At 40.4% G+C, this 20168-nt stretch overlaps 1 protein-coding gene and 1 long non-coding RNA gene across 2 annotated transcripts in view; both read right to left on the minus strand.

Moving 5' to 3' along the window:
• The window catches only part of LOC122671619 (pentatricopeptide repeat-containing protein At5g04810, chloroplastic-like), a 41227-nt gene extending 21676 nt beyond the window's left edge, over nt 1-19551 (minus strand). The window contains exons 1-4 of the mRNA XM_043868951.1: nt 18650-19551; nt 18099-18226; nt 17594-17734; nt 15593-15679 (exon numbers count right to left, since the gene is read on the minus strand). Of these exons, the coding sequence (XP_043724886.1) occupies nt 15593-15679; nt 17594-17734; nt 18099-18226; nt 18650-19486 (1193 nt within the window). The 5' untranslated portion in view covers nt 19487-19551. The remainder of the gene's footprint in view (nt 1-15592; nt 15680-17593; nt 17735-18098; nt 18227-18649) is intronic.
• LOC122671620 lies at nt 13186-15586 on the minus strand. Its single transcript, XR_006334370.1, has 3 exons — nt 15010-15586; nt 13790-13792; nt 13186-13539 (listed from the first exon to the last, which is right to left on the minus strand). It is a non-coding gene; the product is annotated as an uncharacterized LOC122671620 (long non-coding RNA).
• Nucleotides 19552-20168: the final 617 nt, after the last annotated feature.

The raw sequence follows: 20168 nt of genomic DNA on the forward strand, positions 1-20168 counted from the left end.
TTAACATTATATATAAAAAATTGGTTTTAATTATGTGAAAAATAAAGGGTTAGGGGAAAAATATTAAATAACTATACAAGTGTATTAGTAATCTAAAAGTGTCAATTGAAGTGCATCTACATTAAGTTTTTTAATTATTTGTGTTACTTACATTGCAGTAAACAAATATCATTATGGTGGATCGTGATAGACAACGTACGAAGGGCAAGCAAAAGGTGGGGGAAAGTAGTCAACAAAGGGGGCGGAGGGAACAAAGAGAACAGAGGGAACAAGAGAGACTAGCCAGCCAGCATAGGGGTGACATTGCATGGTTACATGGTACTCCCATTGATGGGGATAAGAGAAAATCTATATGTAACTATTGTCACATGCAATTTATGGGAGGTGGGTCCAGAGACTTAAACAACATCTTGGAGGATCTAAAGATGTTGTAGGTTGTCATATGGTCCCTCTCAAGTAGCTAGGGAGATTGGTAATAGTTTGAGGGGAAGAAAGAAGAGGAAGGTGACAAGCAAAGGATAAGAGAACAACTTGAGGATACAATGAGGAGTTCGATGGGAGGAGGAAGACGATACAATGATGATGATGATGATGATGATGATGACCCTTTGATGATGATGACATCAAGCACTGATGACATACAAACAAGCAGAGGAGGCTAGGGATTTTAGGCGAACTGTTTCAAGGAGTAGAGTAAGTTTTCAAGATGATCAGCAGAGACAAAGAGTAGGGGGTAGTGGAGGAGCTGACAGTTCTGAAGGTCCTAGAACTTTGAATCCTTTTAAAAGATCACAAAGTGTGAGGGCAACCCCAACACCTCTACCAATACCAGTACCACCATCAACATCTGATCCTAAATTGCATAAGAAGAAAGGAAGCAGTCAACCCAGAATCAAAGGAGCATGGAAGGGGATGAAGGGATTGGTTAAAGAATCAATAGCTAAGTGGATGCTATACCATACCATCCCAGCAAACACTGCACAAGGCCCCCATTATGATACCATGATAAATACCATTGTAGAGGCTGGCCCAGGATTCAAGGGCCCCACCCCATATGAGGTAATGAATGTTTATCTACCTCAACAAAAGAGTGAGATTGATGAGTACATTAGTGAGATGAGGAATATGTGGGAGACATATGGGGTGACTATAATGGCAGATGGATGGACTAGGCCTACAAGAAAGTCCATCATCAATTTCATGGTTTATTGTGATGGGAGGACAGTGTTCCTCAAATCTGTGGATGCATCCAAAGAGATAAAGGATGCAAAATATATTTACAGATTGTTAAAGGAAGTAGTGGAAAAAGATGTGGGTATTGAGAATGTTGTCAGATTGTAACGACAATGGAAGTAACTTCAAACCGGCGGTGAGAAGATGATGAACAATAGTAAGTACCGGCTCTTCTGGACTCCTTGTGCAGCCTATTGCATTGACTTAATGCTAAAAGATATGGGAAAGTTAAAGTTGGTGAAGACTGTGGTTGAAAGTGCAAGACAAGTCACCAACTTTGTATACAACTACTCCTATGCACTCAATCTATTGAGGGAAAAATGTGGGGGTGACTTGGTTAGGCCTGGCATCACAAGATTTGCCACCAACTACTGCTCTCAAAAGCATTGAGACAAAGAAGGCCGGGCTAAGAAGCCTGTTTGCTTCTGAGGAGTGGTTTGAATGGAAGGGTTCCAAGACTGCAAATGGGAGGGAAGCACAAACAACGATGTCATCCGAGGACTTCTGGACCAAACTAAGCAAAGTGGTGAAAGTTTTAGAGCCGTAGTTAAAGTTCTACATGTTGCGACTCCGCTCGAAGGGCCCAACCATGCCAGTCCTATATCTTGCAATAGACTTGATGAAAGATAGTGTCTATAGTGTGGCTCCTCGCAGTAGCAAACACTTCTTAGATATCATAAATGCTCGCTGGGAGAATCAACTTATGCATCCACTGCATAAGACTGGTGAGTAAATTTGTTTTATGTTTACTAATTCATAGTATTATTATTTACTAATTACCTATGCATTTGACAATACCTCTATTCTATATGTCATATTTTAGCATACTACTTGAACCCTAAGTATCAATATAACAATAGGCTTGGGTTGGAAACTCAACTTATTGATACTGTGAAACTAGTGAAGAAGTTGGAGCCAGATGGTGCACTACAAGCAATTTGCAACAATGAAGTGAGTTCATTTGGAAACTCAACTTATTGATGCTTTCAAATAAGTAGTGAAGAAGTACTTACTAATTTTCCATATGGGTGTAGATCAAGGTATTTAGGGATGCATTGGGCAGTTTTGGAACTGAGGCTGCGATACAAGGCAGAGCACGTGGTGATGCTGGTAATTCTTTTAAGTTTTAAATTACATATGTAATGAAATTTGAAAGTTGAAAGTTGAAAGTTGAAACAACATTTGACACATGTCTTTTTTGTTGTAAACTAGTAATGCAACTGAATGGTGGGTGTTGTATGGGGAATCGGCTGAAAACTTAAGAAGAATAGCAATTAAAGTCCTTGCCCAAACATGTTCTGCATCTGGTTGTGAGAGGAACTGGAGTACCTTTGCACTCATCCACTCCAAGAGGCGCAACAGATTGGGGTCTCAACGTTTATCTGACATGGTGTATGTGCACTACAACTTGAGGCTGAAACTGCAACACATACGCATGGGACATGTGGGACAGAGGGGCACCATTGATCTAGCTGACATCTTTCAAGTTGACTCAGACGATGAGGACCCTATTGTGGATTGGGTGAGGGATAGAGGTGAGCCAGTGTTGGATGAGGAGGGGAGGTAGGCCCGACCCCATGATAGCTTCCGAGATTGATCGATGTGGGCGAGTATATGGTGCACGAGGGTCGATACATGCGAGGAAGCCTCACCCATTACCATTCCAGCCACCTGGTGGCAATGTTGCGATGATGAAGACTGGTCTAAGTCCTCAAATGATGATGATGGTGATGATGGTGATCTTGGTGGTGGTGATGGTGATCTTTGGTGGTGGTAATCTTGGTGGTGGTGATATTGGTGGTGGTGATGCTGGTGAAGAATTTGACGGCATGCGAGAGCGTTATGTGGTAGGCCAGGAGGCCCAGGATACGGCACCTGTAAAGCCACTCCGATTCACTGGAGAGACACAGTTTGATCATGCCACACAAGATACGGACCACGGAGCACGTGCCCCCGCACCCCCACCCTCGATAGGCCCCCTACATACATACAACAGGAAGCGTAGGGGTCGACAAACACAGTTGCAACCTGATCACATGGACATTTATAACCTATCTAGCTCTGTTGGTGGTTTGAGTATGGGTGATAGGGAGGGAGGACCGACTGGACATTGGCGTGCCCCATCTTTTGACACACATGCCACTCCATTGGCATCGGATTATGGTGCATCACAACCTTAGGGTGGATATGGATATGGATCATCATCATATGGGCAATTTAGTGGGGTAGGGGACTATGACTACGATCCCAGTCCCAGGACATCTTGGATCATCTTTTGTAGATAACATCTTTGCATACCCTAGCGGACCTAGCTACCAACCTCACCAGCCATACATGCAGCCAATGCCATCGCCTCTTGCGGCGCCAACATCATATCACAGTGGATCATCTTCTTCACGATTGGATCGATTGGTAACCCTAGTTTATATCCTAGGATAGGTTACCTACGAGTATGTTGATGATTCCATTTACGTGACACTTGTGGATGACTACACTCGTTTCTTCTCCGATTCTATACCGTGGTCCACATATGTCCTTCAAAGAGAGAGCAATGGACGTCGACTCGGCGAGGCATGAGTGAGATTGATCCAGGAGGCACAAAGAACTACTATTAGCGTTTAGCACTTGTAATTTGTAACTTAAGTTGTGATTTCATTAATCTATGTGTATTTAACTATTTATACATTAGGGTCGGCGACCGTATGTCAATCAGGGGTGCAAGCCCAAAACACCAATTTGAATTCACATTTTTACAATTTTATGGTTTAAATGTGTTTATTAAGCTTAAATAAGGCTGTCCATGAAGTTTCAGGCCTAGATATGGCCAAATACCCCCGAGATGGACCCCCGAAATATTGCAGAAAAAATGCAATATTTCGGGCATATTTCGCGATATCTCGGATATTTCGGATATCTCGGTAGGCCCGAGATACCGATATATCGCGAGATATAGTACTATGCTTCCATCAATCAAACAAACTCTTTGAATGGAAACCCCTGCAGGGGAGAAACTCCTAACCCTAATATTCAGATCTAAAAAAGATACAAATCTGATTCGAAGTAAGGAAATGCTCCAATTGTCAAGGCTTGTTCAATCTTCAAACAGGGAGGAGCAATTGTGCAAAAGATTCCATGGTAGAAACTCCCACATGCTAGACAGTACTAAGAAGATATCCGGACAGCAATGAATGGAAGTAGCCTCAACAAAACTGGATCAGATCTGAATCTGTAACAATGCTAGTATGCAAGCTCCAAAGTATGCCGGATATTAACCAGAAAGGCTCCATAGGTGCAACCAAAAAATCGTGGAACACACTGTGGTAATCCCAAATAGGCTGATCTCCAGGGTAGTAGATTCGAGTCTTCAATAACGAGAGAAATTCGATCTCTAATAAGAGGAAACACAGTCACAATTATAAGGCAGCAGTATTCCATATGAAGGCAGCAGTAACACATCAACCAGTCATGCTTACAGAAGCCAATCAATAACACCAACCAGGTAGGTAGTGAAGCTCATAATAACCAGTCAAATAAGATAAATAACCAGACAAATCCATAGGTAGTTGAAGCAGCCCGCCATATAGGAAGAAGAAAAATAACTTGATAATTGAAGAAACCAAGCCAACAGAATGAACTGGAATTTTTTTTACTAAAAAACCTGATGTAAGATGCTGAATAATGGGCTGTATACTCCTCTAATGTTGATAACACTCTCCTCAAAAAATTAGCAACTGTAGATTGCCCTACCCCTTAGATCGATTATAGCCAGGGTTTTATAAAAAACCCTGAAAGTGAATATCGATTGTAGGGAAGGGGGCTTCAACAAAGGTGAGGCTGACATGTCAAAGGTGCTTGCTTATTGTAATACTTGCTGACCAAAAACTGCTGGAATGGATCTCCAGTTCAAATGACCAATCTCCTTGGTAATTGAGACTTGATCTTCACATGGGAGAAATACCTAAAAATCGCAAATAATGAGGACAGCAGCTATCTTGGGCAGTAGACCTTCTTCAAGCCATAAATAGTTGAAGTAGAATGTCCTTCGTGATGGTAGAAACACCAACAAAAAATTCCAAATAGCAGCAAACATCCCTAGCCCAAATCGATTTTTATCAGGGTTTTGGAAAACCCTGAAAAGAAGAGATCGATTGGGGTAGGGGTCTGCAAAAAACTTGGATAGGTGCAATATTGAGGTTGATTGGTCCTTGAAGTGGGAGTTATCAGCCCTCCAAAAATTAGCAAAAACTGAAATCTAAAAGTTAGGATTTTTGGCAGGTAACCAAATTAGCGGGTTAAGGAATTTTTGCTATAGAAACAAATCCAACCATCAGAAAGGGTCCAAACTTAGGTCGAGTATGGCTTGTAGTAGTAGGGAATCACCCCCAAAAAATTAGCTGCATCTGAAAAGGGAAACCCTAAAATCGATTGGAGTCAGGGTTTTGAAAAAACTTGACAAGTTGAGATCGATTAGGGTAGGGGCTGGAAAGGTTAATGAAAGATGGAGAAATAGAAAAAAGGAAAGGAGGTCAATGGAATAGGATAGGAAGGTGTTGGAAAAGGCATATGGTGCTCCAAAAGTGGAGGATCAGTCTTCTTTAGGTCCAAAGACAAAAGGGAAACTCCAAATCGCAGATTAGGGTCTAGTAGGATTTTAATGAAAAACGGTAGAAGAGAAAAGGGGGCAGCACTAAATCATCGATATTATGTCTCCCTCATTAGTACTACCCCTGTTTTTGGGTTGAAAGGGAGAAGAACAGGAGCAAGAAAAAACGAGAAAAGGGAGAAGAGGAGGTGAGATCAATTGGAGGAAAAGAAGGGAGAAAATAGGGTTTTTCTCTCTAACCCAGATCAGACCAGCTTTGATACCATGTTGGTTGAACCGTGGGTCAGAGAGAGGGAATAAAATAATTGAATTGCTTGTATTAATGAGAGAAAGGGCCCTCTATTTATAAGAGAGGGGAAGTTACAAATAATAGAAGCTAGGCGATGTGGGACTAAAACCCACATAGCCGACATAAACTAATAACACTTAATAACATAAAAATAACCCCAAAAGGACCAGAATACCCCCACAGTATTCTGGAGTACATTATTCTAACAGTAATCTACTAAGGTTTAATTCATGAAATTGTAATATCCATTAGTGTATATGAAATCATTTTGGCTATATATATATATATATATATATATATATATATATATCAAAGTTCAAAAACTAGGGTTTCAATCTCATTTTGGCTTGATCGAAATCCAAAATTTCGACCATTGCCAAAATTTCGTTGAAACAGTGCATTTTTGCTGGTGAGTTTCAATTGGCCATCTTGGGGACAAACGGCCATATTAAGCTTCGATACTTCAAGGAAACCTTATTTTAGCCTATATAAACATATGTAACCTTTATCTTGCAAGAAAAGTCACACAAAGTGGTGGTCTGAATTTGCACCCTTGGTTGGCAATATACGCCCAACCCAATTGTATATTTGTATACCTTGTGTAATTGCCTATTCTGCACATGATTTTAGCACTAGAAGACATAAAAGGCAAGTAAAACAAGTAAATTATGCACCATGAATGAAGAAACATAATAATGATTAATATACATGAAATAGAACAAAGTGCATAAAACATATACTCATAGAGACCCAAGTCCCAACAATACAATATTGTGAGGTGATACATGAGTACAAAGTGGACCCCCTCAGGCCATCCTAATGGCTAATACCACAAACCATGATGTGGAGAATCAAGCCCACTCATAGACCGATGGTGCCAACACCAATTTACTACCGACTATATTACAAATGTAGACCATATCATTATGTGTCGGAAGAAATGCTCTAAGTCCTCTACAGCTGCCCTGTAAATGGCCTCATCTACATACTGGATAAGCTATCCTAGGGTATAGGTCACCATACTTTGAAGAACCAACCACTGAGGCATTTTGACTTATGGTGCTGCCAACAAATATCGCTAGCGGGCGGGTAGGAGAAGATGTTGTCCACAGAGGACGATCCAGTCTGTGAATGCAAGTGGGCGTCATATTCATAAGCACTGAGAACAGACGAAGAGGATGTATGCTCACCAACGCCAGTGAAACCACCATAGCCGCCCCCATACGCACTGAAGTCTGACTTGGTGCTCTCCACTGCAAAGGATGGGGCATGCCATTGCCCACATCTAGTGCTGTTCACTATACTCAATCCTCCAACAATGCTAGACAAGCTATCCATATTGATGTCCATGTTACTACAATCAACCTGCTCATTGAATTGGACCCGACAACGGGGCCCTCTCATGTATCCTTCATGTAGGGAGCATGGACTACACCGTGGTCCATATCCATATGGTGTTAGCAAACTAGGTCTCCCTACTGAATCGGATCTGAATCCAGGTCTGGCGCCCACTCCTCTTCTGCCTGGTCATCCTCCTCTCGAATGGAAGCAGATCTATCACTCCAATCACCACACCCGCCATCACCACTATCATCATCGTCGCCGTCTTCTCCACAAGCAGACAGTGACAATGTTTAAGTGTGACCACAAGAATGAAACCAGTCAGGGTCATCCTCATCCTTGTCTGACATATAAAAATTTCATCACCAACTTTCAAGTATTAATCATATTGTTCGCAAAAATTCATTTTTAGAAAAAAGTTCATAACTTGAACTGTTGAATGTGGCCAAATCTTCACCAATATGCAGCAAATGATATTGTTGGAGTGACAAGGCAACCCCCAACATCGTATTCCAACAGTGTGAAGAGGTGAGGTGGCAAAAATCAGTTCTAGATGTGGGTTTTCCTTCTTACCGCAGAGAGAAGGGGTGAAACAGGAGAAACAAGTGAGCCTGATCAAAATTTCGACCAGGCACATTCGAAATGGGGTATTTATAACACCATGTTGAACTGTATCACCAAAACGATATGATATACGGTCGAAATTTCAGTGTTCATGGTTGATCCTTTAATTGGCGTGGCATTTCGTCGCGAGCCCTTCGAAATCACCGAAATTTCGGCAAAATTTTAACGAGTTTTTAAACCATGGTAGATATGGAGCAACTCCTTGGGCATGTTGCTCGGGGGGAGAATGCACAGAAAGTATGTAAGTAGTACTAGGATATTTATGGATTAAAACGGTCACCACGAGCTTGGTTTCATAAGTTTAGTAAAGTTGTTACTAATTATGGATTCTTATAATGTTAACCTGATCATTTTGCGCTTGTCCATCGTCTGAACTCGGAGGTAGTTACATTGGTTGTTTATATTGACGACATTGTTGTCTCTGGTAATGATTTGTTTGGAAATGAAGATGTACTAAAACAGTGTTGCACATGTCAGCTTGCTAAAGGTATAAAGCAGAACACAGGTTTATATTCCTCGCTGCCCGTTCCTCATTCACCATGGGTTCACATCAGCATGGACTTCGTACTTGGCCTACCCACTACTCAGGAAAAGCATGACTCCATCTTTGTTGTGGTTGACAGGTTTTCCAAGATGGCACACTTTATACCATGTCGAAAGACCTTCGATGCTAGTCATAGTGCAGCCCTCATCTTCAAAGAGGTTGTGCGCATACACGGAATGCCAGGTCGTTTCGGACTGTGATGTTAAATTCATGAGCTATTTCTGGAAGACTTTGTGGATGGAGACAAAAACTAAGTTACAGTTCTCTACAACTTCCCATCCACAAATAGACGGTCAGATAGAGGTCGTCAACTGCGGTTTGGGTAACCTCTTATGGTGCTTAGTGAGAGACTATGAGAAGTCCTGGCCGTCTATACTCGACATAGCTGAGTTCGCTTACAACAGCTCAGATAATCGTACCACAGGTGGCACTCCTTTTGAGATTGTCCTTGGTGTTCAACCAAAGAAACCGATTGACTTAGTTCCCCTCCCTTCTTAGGCACCATAGTTCAAAATCTGGCGAAATCTCGATCGAGATTTCGGATATTTCAACCTCCTCGAAACGAAATGCCACCTCAAATCAAAAAATACAAAAATTCAACCGAAATTCTCAAAATCTCGAGATTTTTTCAAAATATCGCAAGATTTCAAATTTTTCGAGAAATTGCTTTATATAAATGAACATGTTTCGTCAGTCTCGGTCGAAATTTCGATCGAGACTGAGAAACAGCTCTGATTTTGCACTTTTGCTTGGTTTTCGAATTTCTTTTCCTACCCTGGCTACCCAACCCACCAGCCGCAGTCGTACAACCCGTACATTCTCCCAGAGCCGTCATATGACTAATATCCTAGTGGATCAGTGGGTAGCACTTCTTCACAGTTTGGTGACCTGTATCCTAGGATAGGTTACCTTCAGCATGATGATGATGCAGTTTATATGGCCACTGTGGATGACTACACTCGCTTCTTCTCCCAGACTATGACGTGGCATGCATTTGTCCTACAGTCAGAGAGCAATACACGTCGGCTCCAGCGGACCATGAGTGGGGTTGATCCTAGACGGCGGAGTAGTTATTATTAGCAAATTTGTAAACATTTGAGATGAATGATGACTAGTTGACTACTTGACTTGTAGCCTTGTAGGGGACAATTGGGGATATTGTGATTTGGAATGTTTGATATCATCTTCTTAAATCTTAACTCTTAAGTTGTTATTTGTTAACTTGTTATTGACTTGAAGTCTTATGTGCTTGATATTATGATTTATGGCTTAACTTATGAGTCATTATGTTTCCAACTTAGTTCCAAGTCAATTTACTTGTTTAATGTACAATGTCTATGTGTAAATGTGTAATTAACTAAGTTATACATTAGGGTTCGACCGTACGTTGCCAATCAATGATGCACATCCAAAACACCATTTTGGGTGACTCTGTTTGTAATTTGAACATTTAAATGTGTTTATATAGCCTAAAATAGAGTTTCCATGAAGTTTCAGGCCTTAACTTGGCCTAAAACCCACCGAAATGACCTATCGAAACATACCAGAAAAAATACAATATTTCGACCGAAATATCCGAAATTTCGAATATTTCGGTCAGCCCGAAATACCGAAACAAAACGAGTTCTCGAACTATGTCAGGCACGTGTTGGCATTGAGGCGGATAAGTTCATTCGGCACATCACTGAGGTACACGCTGATGTCCGTAAACGCATTGCTCTTAATAATGACATCTACAAGGCTACGGCTGATTGTCACTGTCGGTATGTTGAGTTCAAACCCGAAGACATGGTTATGGTTCGAATAACTCCGAAGAGATTTGCACCTGGCACTAATCATAAGCTGCATCCGCGTAAGATGGGTCCTTACAAAGTACCGAAGAAGATTGGCCCTAATGCATATGTCCTTGAGCTGCCACCAGGGATGACTATCAATAATACCTTCAACATAGTAGATTTGACTCTTTATGTGTGTCATCATTCAGACCATGGTACTAAATCTCGTTTCGTTTCGGTGTTTCGGTCTGCCGAATTCCGAGATACAATTTCCGAAATCTCGTGAAATATGGTATTTTCGTGGTGTAAAATGCCAAAAATGTCCGAGATAAATTTTCAAACGAGATGACCGAATTACCGAGATTTTCGAAATTTCCAAACGAGATGACCGAATTTCAAATTTGGTCGAAATTTCCAAATATTCAAATATTGCATTTTTTCATTTCGACTTGCATTTCGTTTGACATGAGATACTGAAATATTCGATATCTCCAAATTTCGCGAGTTTTAGTACTATGATTCGACAAGAGCAATATAGAGCATTCTCTTTGGTTGTCACAGTTCGTTGCACCTCCAACAGATGCGATTGAAAATGTCATTGATGACAACTATGGTATGGTGTGTAACGGCGGCAGCTACCACAAGTTTCTTGTCAAATGGAAGGGACGACCGAAGACCAATTGTACATGGATCCATGTGGACGACTTCAAGAAGCTCAACCCGGACCTTTATGAACAGTACATGTCACTTTTACATTAGTCGGGGACGAATGCTTTCAAGCCGGGAGAGTTGATGCAGAGAAGACCCTAAGGACTTATCTCTGAAGGAAGCATAGTAATCAGGGCTTCACCTAGCTCCTTGGTCGCCTTGGGCGTCTTGACACCTTGTTGGTGTCATCTTGCTTTATGGACCCTCTCCAACGCCATGGTCACCTTGCCACCTTGATAACTATGGAAGGAAGAAAAGAAACTCAGGTCCTACCTAGCTCGGCTAGGTTTGGTCCAGGCCCATCTGGGGCCTATTAGTTGTTTAGTTAAGTTGCTATTTAGATTCCTAGTTTGATTATATTTTTTTTTTATCAATGGTTGTAAATTGTAATTAGATCTGGGACTATTTCAAAGTTGTAATAGGATTTGTTCTCACTTACTCAGATTAGGAATAGGTTTTATTTATTTCTATTTAAACTCTGTAGAGCCAAGAGCTCAGACACGACAGATTGAGATTAAAGATTGGCTTGCTCCAATTAGCTGTGAGACTCAGTGGGTAATGGTGAGAAACCATGGCATGAAACCTTAGAGAGGGATTCTGATTTGCTGGTGGGAAGCCTAAGGTTCTTCATTCTTTTATTTCATACTCTGTTATTAGTTAAGGTACTGATTCGATTACTACTTCTGTCTTCAAACTTTAATCTCTGTTCTGATCCATTCTTATTCTCAGATCTGTGATTGTGTTTGATCATAAGAAATCGAACAGTTTAATCCTTTTTAAATAGACTTCTTGTCTCTTGCAGATCCCCTGTTTTTGTCCCTATTTCAGCATATAAAGATTATTAACTTCTGGCTAATCTGTAAATCAGATCTGGCCACACTTTTGGGGATTTACAGGAGGTCCCAGGACTTGAACTAAACCTGGGTATTGGGCTGTTCTGAGCCCTGGTTCTGAAGCTACTGAAAGTTCACCATATTTGTTGTTCCCGTATTTCAGATTTAGAGTTTTCTAAATTAATTCTAATCCAACCGTTAGATTGCTACAATACTACGGATTTGAATTAACTTAGTGGGATTGAGGTCTGATCCAAGTTTCAGGTCAATCCATTGGTTGGATTGAGTTTAATTTCAGATTTGCCATCTCAGGGACCTCTGCCCGTGAGATCATTATTTTTCAAATTACTCCCAAACCACTCAACAGATCATTCCCATCTTTTAGGGAGTTCTTATTCTTCCTATTAGTTATTGTTTCCTTGAGTTTCATGTTATTCTTAGGAGTTTGAATTTTTAGTCAACTTTTAGGCCATCTGTTTGAGTTGAGTTATCTTGTCCAGAAGGTAGATTCTTTCAACTCTCAACCACAAGCCTTACTTAGAACAACACTTCCAGATGAAAGATTTGGGAATTCTCAGGTATTTTCTAGGCATTAAAGAGGTTCATAGCAAGAGGGTGTTATTTAGTCTCAAGAGGAAATATGTTCTTGATCTCATGTATGAGACCGGCATGTTGGGTTGTAAACCAGCTGATATCCCTATGGATCCTCATGTGAAACTTGCAGCGTGTGATAACAAGGATTTTGCATACAAACATCAATACAGGGGTTAGTTGGCAAACTTGTATATCTTACTATCACATGGGCTGACATCTCTTTTTCTGTTGGTGTTATTAGTCAATGCATGGAAAATCCTAAGCAAAAATCCACTGAGAGACAGCAACATGTCGTATCCTAATGAATCTCATGGGTGCTCCAGGAAAAGGTCTTGTTTATTATCGTCATGGTCATCTTGTATTACTGGTTCTTCCAATGTTGACTGGACTGTTGCCAATGGTTATCGGAAATCTACTACTAGGTACTATACATTCTAAAGTGGCTAAATCTAGTGCTAAGGCCGAGTACAGGGTTATGGCATACATTACAGCTGAATTAATGTGGTTAAAATCTCTTATTCAGGAACTCGTTTTTCGGGTTAAAAAGCCTATCTATGAACATGTGTTGTGAAAACCAGGCTCTGCTATCTATATTGCTAGTAATGCGGTCTTTCGTGAATGGACTAAATATATAGAGGCCGACTGTCATTTTGTGAGAAATGTTGTAATGACGAAATTGATCTCTACTACTTCTGTTCATTCTGGTGACCAATTGAGTGATATGTTCACCAAGGCTTTATCTCGACCTGCTTTTCTTGACGGTTGTTCCAAGCTGCGGCATTGGTGATATTTATACTACAGCTTGTGGGGGAGTGTTAATGTTTTATTTATATACAGCAGGGACTTTATTGTCATCGTCTTTATGTTATGTGTGTTTATAGGGTATTGTTACAAGTTGTTAACAACCTATTTCGATCAACTCATTCTTTCTCTCAGTTTCTCTTTCATTCTCCTTTCTTCTTTCTTCTCTCTTCTTGTGTTTCTCCTCTGCTCCTCTTTTTCGTTCAGCAACTCAACCTTATCCCAACTAAATGGGTCAGCTACATGGATTCTTGCCCTCCAATCAGCTCTATTCAAGGCAATACTTAATACAAGGTCTAAGCTACATGTCTTTCCTTACCACTGCTAAGGTCATTTTAGGTCTACCCCTAGCTCTTTTAGTTCCTTCAATCTGAATTAAATCACTTCTCTGTACGGGGGCATCCAAAGTACTCCGTTGAACATGGCCATGCCACCTCGAACGACTTTCTCATAGCTTATCATGTATTGAAGCTACTCCCAAATCAGCTCTAATATGATCATTCCTTACTCTACCCTTCCTAGTTTTGCCAGTCATCCATCTCAACATCCTCATCTCTGCTACATTGATTTTATCTATATGATGCTTCTTAACTGCCCAACATTCCACACCATACATCACAGCCGGTTGTATGACTGTCCTATAAAATTTTCCTTTAAGTTTTAAGGAATACATCGAGCACACACTCCGAACACACCTCTCCGCTTCATACATCCTATTTTAATTCTTTGTGAAACATCATCCTCTATATTACATTCTTTATTTATGATTGAGCCCATATACCTAAAATAATCACTTTGCAAAGTCTCCATCTCATCAATTTTCACCACTTCATTATCCATCCTGGTGTAACCAAAGTTACACACCATATATTCCGTCTTCGTTCTACTTATCTTAAAACCTTTTGATTCCAAGGATCTCCATAACTCCAACTTGGCGTTAATCCTTGCTTTTGTCTCATCCACCAAAACAATATCATCAGCAAAAAACATACACCAAGGAACCTCATCTTGAACGTCTCTAGTTAAATCATCCATGATAAACGCAAACAAATAAGAGCTTAAAGCTGATCCTTGATGTAACCCAATTGTAATTAGGAGTTTACTACCTTGGCCCCCCACAGTTCTTACACTTGTCACCGCACCATCATACATATCTTTAATTATGTCCACATATTTACTTGAAACACTTCTCTTCTCTAGTATTTGCCAAATTAACTCTCTAGGGCTCTATCATAAGCTTTTTTTTATGTTAAAAAAGACCATATGGGGATCCTTCTTGAAATCTCTAAATCTTTCCATGAGTCTCCTAAGTAAGTAAATAGCTTCTGTCGTGGATCTTCCTCACATAAAACCAAATTGCTTCTTCGTAATAGTAGTTTCTTGTCTCATGTGGGTTTCAATAACCATCTCCCATAATTTCATAGTATGACTCTTTAGTTTTATTTTGTAAATCAAAACCACAATGCTTCTCCTCCATTCATCTGGCATTTTCTTATGTTCATAATTTTATTAAACAACTTTGTTAGCCAAGATAAACCACAAATTCCTAAGCTGTTAGACACTTCTATTGAGACCACATCTGGACCTTGTGTCTTGCCTACTTTCATCCTCCTTAAAGCTTCTTTTACTTTAGACACCCTAATTTTTCGTATATATCTTTTCACCTTCGTTGTTGATTATTACTAATCTGATATTGCATCAACCACGACAAAAAAGCAATATCTTAAAATCTTAACTGTTTTAACCCAAGATATTAACCACTAACTGAGCTAATTGGAACATCAACTAAGGCTGTAGTCTCAAACCCAAACAGAATTGGCACACTGTGCGGTTTAACTCACTATTTTCACGGGATGTTAAGGGGTTCTTTTTACAATGAGAAGCAGTTCATCACAAAATCAAAGACCTACAATGGATAAGCCCCCTTTTGTCTGATTTTATGGCACTGCCATTTTCTTTTGATCTACAACTGCAAATATCATCCCACATTTTTAATTACCAAAATAGGATACAGGAACAGGGAGAAAGGCATAGAGAATTCAAGTAGCCATACACATCAAATTCATGCCATAAATAAAAGCTAAAAATTCCACAAAGGCAACATATATTTTAAACACATTCTAACACTAATTTCAACTTCCAACCATAATAGCTACAGTTCACAAATCACAAGGACAATGAACTCATTATGTTCAGAAAGTAATTAAGGGAATTAAATTTAAACCAAATCATTTAAAAAGTACTCACCAATGAGCATAAATAATGTTACCATATATGATAGCATTTAAGGTTGTATGTCTCTCTTTGGCCTCCTTAAACCATTTATCTGCAGCTCTTCCAAAGAAACATGAACAAGTATTAGGAGAAAGATTATACAGCCCAAATTTTTATTTGAATATTTTTTGAAGGCACTCCCTTCCTGCTCAAAAGAAAATAAACAATGGCAAGAGAATGCATGTGTGATAAGAAATAAAAAACGAAAAGAAGAAATAAATTACAATAATCATTCAACCACATTAGGATGCATCGGAAAACTATGCCTTTCACCATCTAGTATCTTAGGGCATCTTTGGTATAGTTTTTATTTTTTATTTTTGCCTTAAGAAACCTTTTTGGTTGTGTTTGGTATCGTTTATGGAGCCTGTTTCTATTTAAAAAAGATTGAAAAAAACCAAAAACCAAAAATAGATCGAAAGCTGTTTATGGTTTTTCGTTGAAAATCACTTTAGACCATTTACACGGGGACTTTAATGAGCACATGCTCATAGGTCTCAAAATTGAAGGGTAAAAGCATCATTTACTTGTTTAATTAGAAACATCGACCCTCCTCCTCCAACTTCTTCTTCTTCCTCCTCCTCCTCCTGCAACCCCATCCGTCACTCCCCATCTTATTTTTACTGCAACTCCACCCGCCCCCTCATCTTCTTCTTCCTGTGACCCCATTCGCCACTTCCACAATCTATAGGTTGAACAATGATCGTCTTCTCCTTGAGCAGAAGTGAATAACCCACTGTGCTGATATCATTAAAAATGGGTCCAGCAAAGATGCAAGCATCAGCAGATTCAATGATTTCAGCACAGAAAGCAGTGGTAACAGCACCCCAGTAAGTGCCAATGAACCTGGGGTGGTGCTCTGGCACTAACCCTTTTGCAGATGGCGTCACAGCAACGGCATAGCCACAGGCATCTGCAAGCTCTACAAAGGCTTCGCAGGCCTTTGCCACTCTGAGTTTTGGACCACCCACCATGACTGGCTTGATGGCCTTGTTCAAGAACTCCACGGTAGCCTCAATGGCTGCTTCTAGACCCATTTGATTACTCAATCTGAATCAAGCAAATTGAAAAAAAAAAAACTCAACAAATAAAGAAATAACCTAATAGATTGATGAGATCACCAAAAGGGATCAAGAAATTACTAGGGAGAAAGGCAGAACGGCACGGGTTCTATGCTGAAGGTAGGATGAGGGATAGACGTTAAGTTACAGCTGATGCTAATATAAACAGGCTATCTCGTTACAGCAGCCAATGAGGTTGAGGCCAGGCTCTGCGATGAGGTGGTCGAGCAGGATTAAGTTGAAGTCACCAGGGACAGAGAAGACGTCAGTGGCAATGATCTCAACGTGTCGACGTGCTAGATAGCGACCGAGTGCGGCCTTGGAAGCAGCGACCAGAGACGGAGCCACCAGGTTTTGGATGACAGAAACCCCAAAGGAAGGGATGCTGCCCACGGCGTCGCATGCAGGCAGAATCAAATAGGTTGAAGATGGGTAAAGGTGGCATCTCTCCACCCAGCCACTTCAAAAAACTATTATGCACATAGGTATGCCAAACATATTTCTTTGTGTACAATCTATTCTGTGTAGTGGTTACCAAACGATTTTTATGTTTTGACCAAAAATGGTTTTCACAAATGATTTTTGTTAAATAGGCAAAAATAAAAAATAAAAAGCATACCAAAGAGAGCCTTAGAGTTTAAACTTTAAAGGAGTTCAAGTTCATGAATTATGATGATTAGGAAATGAAAAAAATGGAACTCACTCCTTTCAATGGTATCGTTTGACAACAAAAGGAAGAAACATTATTAAATTACAAGTTTTAATAGAATAAAAGCTGGTTAATAAGCCAATATCAAATAGGAAAAATGTTGAGCTTCATTTTCTCAACAAACAGCTCAATGATGGAAATTGTACAGAAACATCAACTAACCAAGAGAATTAGTAAATTAAGAGTCAGTGTAGTTTTACTTACTCAGCATCACCAATTTTTGCAAATCCCCCAACAAGGATACTGTATGTCACCAAACTCATTTCAATGCCTTCTCGCTTCATTTTCCTCACACAAGATAATGCTTCTTCCATGTCTCTACCAACTGCATAAGCATGAATAAGGCTGCATGAAAGTAACTACCTTAAATGTAGGAGGACTGAAAATCCTGATAAATGAATAGTAAAGAACTCCTTACACTAGAACAGACCGTTGTACAGGAATAAATTGCATCTCAAGTCATAGTAATGAAATATTGCAAAGGGGACACACACAGCCCTCTTTTGTTATCTCTTTTCTTTTCTTTTCTTTTTTTGGTGGGGAGGGGGGTGGGGCTGTTGGGGTCTTGATGCAAAATTAGTGAGATTTTGTAACAAAGCAAAACAGGTTTCAAAACAGAGCTATTAACTCACAAATTGGTTTTAGGAAAAAGTAATTAAATTAGAAGTCTACCCATTCAAAAGAATTTGAGCATATTGAGAAGGCATACTTCGTATAGACATGAGATGTTGGATCAATTCCTCTCGCCAACATGCGCTCAAATGCTTCACGTGCATGGTGTATGTCCCCTCTCCTTGCATAATAGTTCACCAGCAACCCAAACTCTCTTCTAGAAGGCTGAACAGCCACCATCCAGAAATAAATGAAAATGTATAGAATACATCAAAATATCCATATACGAGAACTAATTATCAAATTCCTCTAAGAATTCAAAGAAGGAAACTAATAACAATGGCAAACATTGCATCATAGTGACCTTATATCTCCAATTCTCCATCATGCACAGAGGTCACAAGATGAAAGCGGGACTCAGATCCCATGTCTTGGCAACAGCAAGCCACAGACTTTACCATCTGTCATCTTCATGCACAAAGGAGTTTTTTAAGTGTGAACATATATGGGTTGATCAACCATCAACATATGAATAACTTGCATTTCAACTTTAGTTCTTATCCTTTACCTCCACAACCCCACACACACACACAAAAAGGCCTTCAGTTCTCATCAAATATATCCAAAAAAGAGTTCCAGGTATCTTACCTTCTCAATCCTTTCAAAGGCCCGAACAACAGCCTGCCAATTATCTGGTTCAGTTTCAATAACTTTCCGAAATTCCCTGCGAGAATTCTCCCTCTGTTCATGCCACTTAGACCTATACTCAACCACATCCGAACCCGCCATCCAACTTGCTCTCTCCTCCGACCTAGCATACAATCTCCTCCCATCATCTAACTTCACAGTCAAAGTTCTCCCATGAAACTCTACTCCATCAAACTCCACTGCCTCCGAAGCCGAGTTCGCAGCTGTGGGGCCGCCATAAATGATAAAACCATAACCAACATTCCTCTCAGGATCATCATGCCCTTTTATCAATACCACATTCTTAATCGGCCCAAACTGTCGAAAAAATTCAGCAACTTCATTCTTCTTGATCCACAGAGGGAGATTTCCAACAAAAATCTTACCTTCTTGTCGGAATTCAGAAGCCGGAACATGACCAGTATCCGAATCGTCTGTAACATTGGGTTTTTCATCTTCTTTGGCTTGTTGGGCATCTGCAATTTCTTCTTCTGGTATAGGTGGTGGTGGAGGAGGAGAGATTTTGCTGGAAAGCCAGAGCTTGTCGGAGAGATTGCGTGAGTTCTTGGAAGTTGTGGAAGGAGTGACGAGGTCTCGTAGTGGATTTTTCTTTGTGGAGAGTTTTTTAGGGCCTGGTGTTGGTGTGGGGTTGGCTTTGGTTGGGGATGCTTTGAGGGTTTGGGGGCGGCGGTTGTTGCCTTGGTTAGGCTCGGGTAAAGGTTTGAGCGATGAGGTGAGGGAAGGGGCGAAGGGTGTGGCGTGACAATGGTGTGTAGATGACAAGGAGAAAATATTCATTATTGTTTCAGTGATGGAGAGGAGACGGGAGACATGGCAAAGGGAAACGAAAAGAGGGATAAATGAATTTTAATTTTTCAAAATCCCGCAATTTATTAGGGTGTTCCCTCCGGAGTTCCATAATCAAGAGTCAAGACGAGCGAGGCTGGGTTTAAAAAATCGGATGGGTCGAATCTTATCGGAATCGGCGCTGAACGATCCGTACGATTTAACACCGAGTCATGTTGATTTCCTGCTTATTCTGGCCTAGCCAGTGAATCCTTTCCCCTCCCCTCTGGTTACAAATCTCAATTCCAGCCCCTTGCTTTGAAGAACTTTCAATTTGCAAAGCTTCTACCACCATTGGCACCTCCCTCACCATTCAAATTAACTGGGAATCCCTTGGTTTACCTCCATTCTTAGCCAGGAGTCAAAATTCTCTTCTCTAGCTAATTGACGATCCATCTCCCATCTCAATGCTATTGCAAAATCTGAATAGGTCTTCCACAAAGTCGAGTGCCTCTATGAAATCTTCTTATATTGCTTTAGATGTGCCTGCTTTTCACATGGCTTCCATGACTGCGTTGGTTACTCTGCTACCTTCAAGAACCCAAATGCACCTAAACCCAAAAAGATAATGGAACTCTTCCCCGATCATCCTAATGCCAAAATCAAAGCCTAGGCAACCGGCTCGCAGCTCCTG

The sequence above is a fragment of the Telopea speciosissima genome, chromosome 8, assembly GCF_018873765.1.
Source record: "Telopea speciosissima isolate NSW1024214 ecotype Mountain lineage chromosome 8, Tspe_v1, whole genome shotgun sequence".
NCBI lineage: Eukaryota > Viridiplantae > Streptophyta > Magnoliopsida > Proteales > Proteaceae > Telopea > Telopea speciosissima.